The 11,635-nt window shown below is 34.3% G+C and overlaps 1 protein-coding gene across 2 annotated transcripts; it reads left to right on the forward strand.

Moving 5' to 3' along the window:
* The first annotated feature begins 1,018 nt into the window (after positions 1 to 1,018).
* LOC113070013 (asialoglycoprotein receptor 1-like) lies at positions 1,019 to 10,266 on the forward strand. 2 transcript variants are annotated; one of them, XM_026243165.1, is made up of 16 exons: positions 1,019 to 1,302; positions 1,990 to 2,070; positions 2,256 to 2,351; positions 2,879 to 2,959; positions 3,495 to 3,602; positions 4,048 to 4,143; positions 4,238 to 4,327; positions 4,406 to 4,504; positions 4,655 to 4,750; positions 6,861 to 6,941; positions 7,033 to 7,131; positions 7,325 to 7,417; positions 7,686 to 7,745; positions 7,957 to 8,111; positions 8,190 to 8,299; positions 9,987 to 10,266. In XM_026243165.1, exons 1-16 carry the CDS (start codon positions 1,218 to 1,220, stop codon positions 10,126 to 10,128), a joined length of 1,572 nt encoding a protein of 523 aa, XP_026098950.1. In that variant the 5' UTR covers positions 1,019 to 1,217; the 3' UTR covers positions 10,129 to 10,266. The 2 variants fall into 2 exon arrangements, with proteins under 2 accessions (XP_026098950.1, XP_026098956.1); XM_026243171.1 differs by lacking the exons at positions 4,238 to 4,327; positions 4,406 to 4,504; positions 4,655 to 4,750.
* Positions 10,267 to 11,635: the final 1,369 nt, after the last annotated feature.

Here is an 11,635-nt window from a genome sequence, read left to right on the forward strand (position 1 = left end):
ACACAGTGGACCAACACCAGCAGATGACATTGCACCGCAAATCATCACAGACTGTGGAAACTTGGAATATGAGCTTCTCCAGCCTTCCTCCAGACTCTAGGACTTTGGTTTCCAAATGAAATACAAAACTTTATCTCATATGAAAAGAGGACTGTGGACCACTGGGCAACAGTCCAGCTCTTCTTCTCCTTGGTCCAGCTAAGACGCCTCTGATGTTGTCTGTGGTTCAGTAAATCTCTTGACACGTCTGTGTGTGGTGGCTCTTGATGCCTTGACTCTAGTCTCAGTCCATTCCTTGTGAAGTTCACTCAAATTCTTGAATCGATTTTGCTTGACAATCCTCAATCCTGCGGTTCTCTCGGTTGGTTTAGCATCTTTTTCTTCCACACTTTTTCGTTGCACTCAACTTTCTATAAACATGCTTGGATACAGCACTCTGTGAACAGCGTTCTGTGAATGTTTGTGACTTATCCTCCTTGTGAAGGGTGTCAGTGATTGTCTTCTGGACAACTGTCAGATCAGCAGTCTTCCCCATGATTGTGTAGCCTAGTGAACCAAACTGAGAGACCATTCTGAAGGCTCAGGAAACCTTTGCAGGTGTTTGAGTTGATTAGCTGATTTGTATGTCACCATATTCTAATTTGTTTAGATTAATTGGTGAATTGGTGAGTTTTTGTTAAATGTGAGCCAAAATCATCACAATTGAAAGAACCAAAGACTTAAACTACTTCAGTCTGTGTGCACTGAATTTAATACATGAGTTTCACAATTTGAGTTGCATTACTGAAATAAATGAACTTTTCCACAACATTTGAATTTGTTGAGATGCACCTGAAGTTAAATGTTAAAAAAGATTAGTTATGTGTTCGCTGTTATTAAGTTTGTGTAACTCAACTGAATAAATCGGAAATGAGGTGGACTAGCAAAACTGGGAACAAACAAGAGGTTAACAAACCATAGTGCCCTTGAGTGAAAAAAAAGAAAAGAAAACTGAGCAAGCAGTCGTTTAGCAGATTCATTTCTCCCGAAATACTTTGTTACAGGACACCCATCAGAGGTGACATGACGTGCATAGATTCTTGTAATAAGGAACTGAAAGTGCTATTATATACATTTCACAAAGTAGGTCCTTCCACTAGTTTTGTCTCAAAGCGACTATTAATAAGGGAGGTGTTTTGGATCCTCATTAGAAAGCAAGTAATTGCAAGAGTGTTGTCATGGTGCTCTATCAGAAAAGTGGTAGCTCTGAAGAAATCATGAAAATGGACATGGAATTTGAAAAGAAGACGACTTTACACAAAGGTTTGCTAGATTTATGATACTAAACTGTATTTTGTTCAGAATGAAACTACGTCTTTGTGTTATATATGAGAGAAAGAGAGCTTTAGTTCGTTTTCCGGTACAAATATCTAAACATTCTAAGATCTAGACATTTACTCAGAAGCCTTGAAGAAGTCTTTTTTAGAAAATAATGAAGTGCATAAAAAAGAAGTGAGTTTGTTTAAAATAAGATCCACCAGTGGGGTAAGAAAAAGAAACTTTTATTTGCATTTAAATGAAGTTGATTCCTTTTACCCCACTGGCAGAATTATTTTTCTTATTTTAACCATAAACTCACATCATTTTGATAGTATTACCAGAAATCAAGACTTCATGTTTTAAGTCATTTTGCTTCTATAATAAACCTTGATTGGAAAATGTTTAGATATTTGTACTGAAAAACAAGACAAATCATTTTATCGTCATAAAAATTTTATTTATTTACTCATCAAGCAGGGACATATTTAAGTAAATTTCCTAATGTCAAACATTATATATATGTAATAACAGTCATGTTAATAAATTGCTGGCATGAAGTGTTTCTTAAAACATTCCTGATCGTATGTTACTTTAAAGGTTGCTGCAAATTTGTCTTAGAAATTTGTCACAAATGTCAAATTTTCTAATGAAAGATTTGTACATTTCTCGTGGTGTGTTGTTGTTTTGCAGATCGTTGTAGCAGGAAAACTGGCATCCTCCTAATTCTAGGAGTTTGCATGATTGTCTTCATGACCATGACTTTTGTCATCTGTGAGTGGATTAAACAACATGCAATCTTTATGTGTCATGCTATAAATATGTAAGAAAGTGAGCTGTAATTCAAAAAAAGGAAATTGGAAACTGGAACTGAAAAAAAGTATTTGCAGATACCTTTTTGCAATGGTATTTTTTACATTATGCTGATTTGAAAAAAAAATCTTTATTTTCGCTCATAGTTTTGCATCAACAAAAAAAATTCTCGATGTTGGAGAGTTGGATGAACAGTCAGAGTTCAAATCTGACTTCAGTCAATCCTGATCTTCAGAAAACAGGTGAGAACTTAAACAATACTTTTACACAAATTAGCTGAAAACATCCTCATCCTCAGATCATCCGAGATGCAGATTTAGGGACATAGCATTGCATCACTTGTTCACCAATGAATCATCTGCAGTGAATGGGTGCCGTCAGAATGAGAGTCCAAACAAGTGATGTAATGCTAAATTTCTCCAAATCTGGTTTCTTTCAACATCTTTCTTTTTTTGGGTGAAGTATTCATTAGATCCCTTTTTTCTAAGCACTACATACTCATATTTGAACATGTATATCTCCAGATCAACTTCAGAAAAAAAGTGTGATATGAATTTTTACATCTCTAACACTTTATACAACATAAGAAGTGCAAGAAAAGTCCAATATTGAGACCTTGATGACCAATCTTGCCTCTTCATTGAGTTCAATCATTTTTGTTGGAAAACCTACAAAAGCTGGAAGATTGTGTTCCTTTAAATCGTCCAAATCCAATACATGAATATTAGCTATCTAAATAAATCAAACTAAATAAATAATTTCTTCACAGAGCGTCAGGATGTGTTATACACTGAAGTGAAGAGTTTGAGTTCTGCAGTATCAGCGCTGACATCCAAACTAAATGATACAGGTTTGCAAATATAATCCTGGACCACAAAACCAGTCATAAGGGTGCATTGTTCGTGACAATAAATAAGCTTTCCATTGTTGTATGGTTTGTTAGGATCAGACAATATTTCGCAGAGATACAATTATTTGAATATCTGGAATCTGAGAGTGCAACAAAAAAATCCAAATACTGAGAAGATCACTTTTAAAGTTGTTCAAATGAAGTTTTTGGCAATGCATATTACTAATCAAAGTCTAAGTTTCGATAAATTTCCTAAATATCTTCATGGAACATATAAATTTACTTTATTGCATTAAAGAAAAATCAATAATTTTTACCAATAACATTTTTTTTTTTTTTTTTTGGCTATAGCTACAAATATGCCCCAGCGACTTAAGACTGCTTTTGTTGTACATGGTCACTTATCTTTCCATTTCAAAGAAATTAGACAACCACAAGAAATAATTCTTAGAGCTATCTCTTTGAACATAGGCCTATATATTCTTCCATTAAATGCTTGACAATCTAATAAATATATATATTTTTCACTTCACAGTTAGCAATCAGGACCAGAAACAGACTGAAACAAAACAATTATTAGGCAATTTGAGCTCATCTGTTACATCTCTACAGTCTGATCTTCAAAAGAAGCAGCGTGACTTTGGTAAGAAACATAAAATTAATATACATTTTCTATTATTATTATTTTTAATTATTATTTATTTCAATTTCAAAGAATTCAAGAATTCACAGCAATGAACAATACTTCAACAGCATTTATTAATCTTAGCAAATATCAATATTTACTAATGCATCTTTAAGATCTGTTAACATTAGTTAATGCATTGGGAACTAATATTCGTATGCATATTAATATATAATTACTCGTTATTTCATGTTGGTTAATAGAACAACTACTGTGAAAAAGGTTTGAAAAAAATTGTTGATTAAATATATATATATATATATATGATATATATTTTATGTATGTTATATATATGCATTTTTTATATATATATATATATTTTCTAATTTATCAAGCCTTTATTGCTGTGCACACAGTAATCTTATTGATATATCTTATTAATGTTTTTTGTCTCGTGTTAAAGAGTCTCTGTCGAGCTCACTGAATGACCTGAAGAGTTCAGTTTCAGATCTCTCTTCTTCTGTCTCAACTGTTTCTTCTCAACTATCATCAGTCAGCAGTGAGTAAACCTTACATCACACGTGCAATACAGCACTCGATTCAATAACAGTCCAGTAAATGCAACGTCTTCCCATAAAACGTCTTGTTCACAGTGAAAGATGTGTCACAAACTGACATAAAGAGTTTGATGAATAATCTGAGTTCTGCAGTGTCAGCGCTGACGGTGCAGCTGAATGATGCAGGTCTGGAAATCTTTCAATTGCATCACATTAATATTATTATCTGTGGATTTTTAAACTGCAATGCTTCTTCCCTCCCAGTTAACAAGCAGGACCAGAAACAGAGTCAAACAGAAAGATCACTGGACAGTCTGAAGACATCGGTAGAGTCTGATCAACAAAACAAACAACGTGACTTCGGTAAAAGCATTATTATAAGCTATTCATCGAAGCATAAGTAAATTAAATAAATCTGCAAAAGAATAATAGAATGTCATTATTGTTTTATGCACTTCTATAATTGCTCCATCTGGGGAAACATTCTGTCTAATTTACGTCTCTGTGTTAAAGAGTCTCTGTCGAGCTCACTGAGGGACCTGAAGAGTTCAGTTTCAGATCTCTCTTCTTCTGTCTCAACTGTTTCTTCTCAACTATCATCAGTCAGCAGTGAGTAAACCTTACATCACTTGCAATACAGCACTCAATTCAATAACTCTACACTCAGGGAGTGAATTAAAGAGTGAGGTGGTTCGAACCCCTCCAAAGGACATCAAAACAAAACAATTTAGTCAATATATTTCATAAGACATGCTTCAATTGTTATTTTGAATTAAACAACCCTTAACCCTTAGGGGACTAAGCCCTTTTTGGTCCGTTTTCTCTATTTTTACATTTCGGCTTATAAACCATATGTAATGAGGATGGACCACCATGTATTTGGTATCAATGGATTCAGAAGACCCTAAGCTACCATAAGCATGCATGCAATATGTCTATAAAGGAAGTATGACTGAAAAATTGTACAATAAACTAGAGAATTTCAAAGACGAAAATGAGATTTTTGTCAGTTATTACTGAAAATCCTACCTCACACAACAATAGTTAAAAGTTTTTGACCCAAAAATATATTTTTCAAACTCTTTGCTTGACATAAATGGGTTAATGTTCAATCAAATGTGTAAAGATCAATTAAATAATTAACTTTATTTACAAACAGTCCTAGGCGTTCTTTTTATTTTTGGGACTAAGCCCTTTTTGGTCTGTTTTCTCTATTTTTATATTTGGGCTTATAAATCATATGTAAAGGAGATGAAACACCCTGTGTTTGGTATCTATGGATTCAGAAGACCCTAAGCTACCATAAGCATGCATGCAATATGTTTATATAAAGGAAGTATGAGTGAAAATTTTACAATAAACTAGAGAATTTCAAAAACGAAAATTAGATTTTTGTCATTTATTACTGAAAAACACACAATATAGAACAGTTTTGAACAAAGAAAATATATTTTTTCAAACTTTTTGCTTGACAGAAATGTGTTATTGTTTAATCAAATGTGTAAAGAACAATTAAATAATTAACTTTTTTTAAAAACAGTCCTAGGCATGCCAGTGAGCAAAGAAACGCCTCTCCAGGCCTTTCCAGTAATTGTTCCAGAGCTTGTTCTGCCGTAAATCTTTTACTGCTTGCCATTTTGATAAAACAATTCTGTAATAATGCTGTATCTCTCTCGAATTTATCTCTTTGTGCTCGCCAACACTCCGATCACTTTCTGCTATCTCCACGTGATGCTGATTCTCCGATCGCTCGAATTTAGCTGTTTGTGCTCGCTAATACTCCGATCGCGTTCTGCTTTCTCCACCCTGATGCTGATTCTCTGAACGCTTATTGATTACATGTCTTTTACTTAAGTCCAGCCAGCTTTTACAAGGCTACAGCAGAGCTACAGAGTCCTCTGAATCGCTAGAAGACATAACCTTCCTCTGATTGGGTTAGAAAAAGACTCCTCCCAGCGGCAATTTTTCCATTGGCTGTTGCGTGTTGAATCTGCCTAGCACAATCGTTTTCATTGGCCTGTTTACGCAGTGGTATTGCGCAATAAGGGAAGTGTTTATATACAAACTGGACACCGCTGTTTTCAGCGGAATCTGAGGAAGACGGCAAAAAAACCCGCATCTCTCTAGCATTAATAGTTTTTGAGATAACTACACATTTGTAAAAGTATGCCATTTTGGGCGGTACCGCCTAATCCGTCCCCAGAGGGTTAAAAGAAAAGTGCACACAAAAATTTATATTTGCTAAGCATTTATTCACACTCAGGCTATCCAAGATTTGGAAGAGTTTGTTTCTTCATCAGAACAGATTTGTAGAAATGTAGCATTACATCACTTGCTGACAAATGGATGCTCTGCAGTGAATGGGTGCCGTCAGAATGAGAGTCCAAACAGCTGATAAAAACACCACAATGTGATTGTAATGTGATGTAATCGGATTATTGTGATGTTTTTATCAGCTGTTTGGGCTCTCATTCTGACGGCACCCATTCACTGCAGAGCATCCATTGATGAGACACTGATGCAATGATAAATTACACTAAATCTGATGACAAAACAAACTCATCTACATCGGGGATGACCTGAGGGTGAGCACATTTAAAGCAAATGTTCATTTTAGGGTGAACTATCCCTTTAAAAAGAGTCATGCTAATAGCGTGATACAATTTACTACATTCAACATCAACATAAATGCATCTGTCCTAACTCTTCTTTTCCATAGTGCAACAGCAGGATGTGAAAAGCTTGATGAACAGTTTGAATGTTATAGTATCACCACTGACATCTACACTAAATGATGCAGGTGTGGAAATATTTACGTATTTTCACATTGTTCATATTATCTGTGTAATGAAGGACATAATTTGTTTAACTGCATCTTTGTTTTCTCCCAGTTAAAAAGCAGGAACAGAAACAGAGGGAAACAGAAAGATCCCTGGACAGTTTGAAGTCTTCTGTACAATCTGATCAACAAAACAAACAGCGTGACTTGGGTGAGACAGAAACATCAAACCACACAGCTAATATTTACAGAAGCATGAATACATAATATTAAAAGATACAACTTTAAAAAAATAATGCATTAGTAAATGTTGATGTAAACTTTAAGATGAATAGATGCATGTATTTTTAATAAGCCTTTCTAATACAGTAAATCACATTTACGGCTTTTGTCTCGTGTTAAAGAGTCTCTGAAGAGCTCATTGAGGGACCTGAAGAGTTCATTGTCAGATCTCACTTCTTCTTTCGCATCGATTTCCTCAAAACAACAAACCTCTGGTGAGTGAAAACCATAGAAACTTAGTAGATGGGAAAAGGAGAGTAAAGGAAACATTGGAAATGAAACCAAAACAGACCATCATCCTGACATGAACTCAACATTGCAATATTACTGCAATTGAATATGAAGACATGATTTCAGAAATATATCACTGTCAGCATGCAGAGATTTTAGAGTTAAGGTTGAAATGATTTTCACATTGAATTAACTGGATTGAAATCCCCGAGCACTGACTGACTGATGTGTTTTCTTCTTGTGTTGTATCAGAGGAAAGAGTCATGAACGCTCTGAAGGAGCTGATGAATAAAATGAGCAACAAAACAGCAGGTATATCATTTTTTCCGCCAGTGCATTTAAATAATATTAAGCTGACTTAAAAATCAACTTGCATCTCATATAAAAAATTATATTGATGCGCTAAAGTAAAATGAAAAAGTGTATTTTGTCACAATTTATCATTCATTTTTTTTCCAGTGCATATTTTCTCCTTTCTTTCGTCCCTCTTACATTTGGCATGCCTTCTCTGTCTCTGACACAGACGTCTCTGTGGCCGTCTGTAAATCTGGCTGGATCTTGTACAAAAGCAGCTGTTTCTTGTTCTCTAGTAATCAACTCACCTGGTCAGAGGCACGAGATTACTGCAAAGCTCAGAATGCATTACTCCTGAAAATACAAGACGACGATGAGGAGTGGGTGTGTAATATCCATACATAATATAATATTTGGTTTTCATATTTTTCCCTCTTACTCATTTCATATTTTTCCCCACAGGCCTTTCTGAACAATCAAACCATGCCCACAGGCTTCTGGGTGGGTCTAACTGATCAGACCACAGGACGGTGGCGATGGGCGGATGGAACTCGTTACATCATGAATAAAGAGTGAGCTGATTTATTATAAACAATCATGCATTATTCACAACATCTCTTATTTCTGAGCAAACATGCACTATAATAATGCACTTTTGAATAATATACTGTGGCTGTCAGTGTTAATGTTTTTGACAGAAGTCTCTCATGTTTACTGAGGATGCATTAATTTTATTTGATTAAAAACTTTAATATTGTGACATATTATTATTACAATTAAAATTCCCTGTTTTCATACCTGTTTTCACCTGTGACATACTAGTGTAATTTATTCCTGTGATGCGCAGCTGTATTTTCAGCATCATTACCATGATCTTCAGAAATCATTCTAATATTCTGATTTAGTGCTGATCAAGAAACATTTATGATTATTAAAGCCGCAGTAGGTAACTTTTGTAAAAATATATTTTTTACATATTTGTTAAACCTGTCATTATGTCCTGACAGTAGAATATGAGACAGATAATCTGTGAAAAAATCAAGCTCCTCTGGCTCCTCCCAGTGTCCTTTTGCCATTTGCAGAAATACATCGCTCCTGTTAAGAAACAACCAATCGGAGCTGCGGTCCGTAACTTTGTTTCTGTTCAAAATGTAGAAAAATGTATATAATAAGCGAGTACAGCATGAATCCATTTTCCAAACCGTGTTTTTAGCTTGTCCTGAATCACTAGGGTGCACCTATAATAAGTGTTTATATTCGGACTATTTTAGATTGCTTCGGGGGTACCGCGGCGGAGTAACCCAGTACCTTTGTGATTCTTCATAGACATAAACAGAGAGAAGTAGTTCCGGCTACGATGTTCTTCCGCAAGACGCAAGCAGTTCTGTTTATTAACCGCTAGAGCGTCAAAAGTTACCGACTGCAGCTTTAATATCAATGTTGAAAACAGCTGTGCTGCCGAATATTTTGTGGAAGCGGTTACCCCAAAATTTTGGGATTTCTTAAAAATAGTAATACTAATACTTTTATTCAGCAAGGATGCATTAAACTGATCAGAATTGACAGGAATGCTTTTTAATGTTACAAAAGATCCTGTTTCAAATAAAGGCTATTATTTTTAGCGATTCATTAAACAAAGAATCTTGAATATTATCATGATTTCTGAAGATCATGTGACACTGAAGACTGGAGGAATGATGCTGAAAATACAGCTGTGCATCACAGAAATAATTTCGCAGTTATTTGAAATAATAAGGTTTACACTGTTGCTATTTTTTACTTTACTTTTGATGGTGAGCAGATGAGACTTCTTTGAGAAACAAAAATCTCAGTTATTCCAATCATTTGAACACAATTCTGTTTATTCCTCCATGAGGTTATGTACACATTTTGGCCTTAAGAGGGCGCTACATTTACATGTTTATCTTATCCATAAGTGAATAGTCACATAGTTATTAATTTCCATTTCACAGGATGTGTTCTTTAATATTTGCCATTTGTTGTTGTATTTGTTTTCTTGTTTTTTTTTTTCGGATAATTACCTGCAGTTATGAATAGGAAAGAAAGCAGCTACATCAAGTCAAGACAATGTATTTGTCAAGTAAATGCATCTTGCATTAAACAAATATTTCAGTTGAATTTTTGTTGGAATTAAATGCATAACATAAAGCAAACTTTAGGTGGGATGGGATGCCAGACAGGTGCTCTATATGCATGCAGATGTAATAGATGTATTAACATTTGTTTGCATTGTTTCAGGCGCTGGAATCCTGGGCAGCCGGATGACTGGACAGACCATGGTTTGGGAGAGGGAGGAGAGGACTGTGGACAGATAACATATACTGGGAAACTAAATGACAACCACTGCTCTGTCAAAATGAGATTTATTTGCAGAGTGTAATCCTGAACCTCAAAAGGTCTTTGATGAATTGCAGTCAAAATGAGAAGGAAGATCAGATCTCCTCAGATCTCTCAGTAATCTCTTTAATCTTAGCAATTCTTGCTTTCTTTATCTTTTAATAAAAAAACAAATATTTCACAAGTTGTTGGCTGTTTTCTGTCGGTCCACTGGAGATGCTCTGATGTCTCCGATTACATTAGAGATCAAGAAATAAGGGTTTTACTGCCAAACCTAAATATACAGTCATGTAATTGAAACTATTATTACTACTGTCAGCCATTCCTGATAAATTCCTTTAAAAATAAAAAAATATTTTAGTATCATTAATAAAGTAATATAGTGTTAATTTACATTTTAAACATGTTTTAATTTTAGTAAATATATAAAATACGAAGAAAAAATTTACATATTAAAAAAAACCGTTTGAAATTGCATTTAAAATTTATTTTATTTCAGTAAATGTAATAGATTTGGTAGGGAATATTCATTATGTCAAATGAAATAAACAGTATCAATATAAGCTTATAGGAAGATATTATTTAATGAATTTGTTTTTTTTTTTATTATATATTGAATTTGCTCTTATTACTTTGTTGTTGTTTTTTGATTTTTTTTTTCCTTTTTTTTGTCTATTTGGATGTTTTTTTTCAATGAGTTATTTTTTATGTTTTATTTTAGAAATTAAACTAGTTTAAAAACTGTTGCCTTAGCAGCTAACTGAAACATTTACTGACATTTATTTCCCATATTTAAATATTAATTTTGTTTCAATAAAATTTAGTTTTAGTTGTGAAAAATGTTGTCAAACCTTTTAAAGTTGCTTTTGTACTAGTTAAATGACACATTTGAATGAGGAAACCTTAATTTATAACAAGTTGACTTTAAGTTTAAGTTCATTGTCATACTGTGTGTTACATTGGAGCCGAATCAGCATGAGATGTGTAGATCAATGTGTAAGGCTTTATTAAGAGACATGGTCATAAAAAGTCGTGGGTCAAACAATAGCAATCAGCTATAACAAAGAGCAATCCTAGAACAAGCATGGATCTTTGAGCAAACAATATCCATAGGGGTAGACAAGAGGGGGAATCCAATGATACGAGTCCAGACGAGGTGTGAACACATTCCACAACAGAAGACAAAGGGTTAATCCAATACAGAAAAGCAGAAGGTCAGGAAACAGACTAAAACTAAACTAGAAGTGACTCTGTCTGTAAAGCAGCTCTCTAGGAAAGTGATAAGCGCTAAGCAATACTCTGAACTTGTGATTGGTGAAAAGGATCATGGGAAATGTAGTCCAGGGTGTACTGTGTAGTGTGAAAGACTGTGTGGTGAATTAACAGAAGTTCAAAGACCGGGTCATGACACTGTGTTTTCAAAGCTGAAGATAATGTGCATTAGTACTAAAATGCCTTGTTGAAATATGTGACCCTGGACCACAAAACCAGTCATAAGGGTTTTTAATTGAGATGTATACAACATCTAATAAATAAACTTTCCATTGATG

Source organism: Carassius auratus, chromosome 5, assembly GCF_003368295.1.
Source record: "Carassius auratus strain Wakin chromosome 5, ASM336829v1, whole genome shotgun sequence".
NCBI lineage: Eukaryota > Metazoa > Chordata > Actinopteri > Cypriniformes > Cyprinidae > Carassius > Carassius auratus.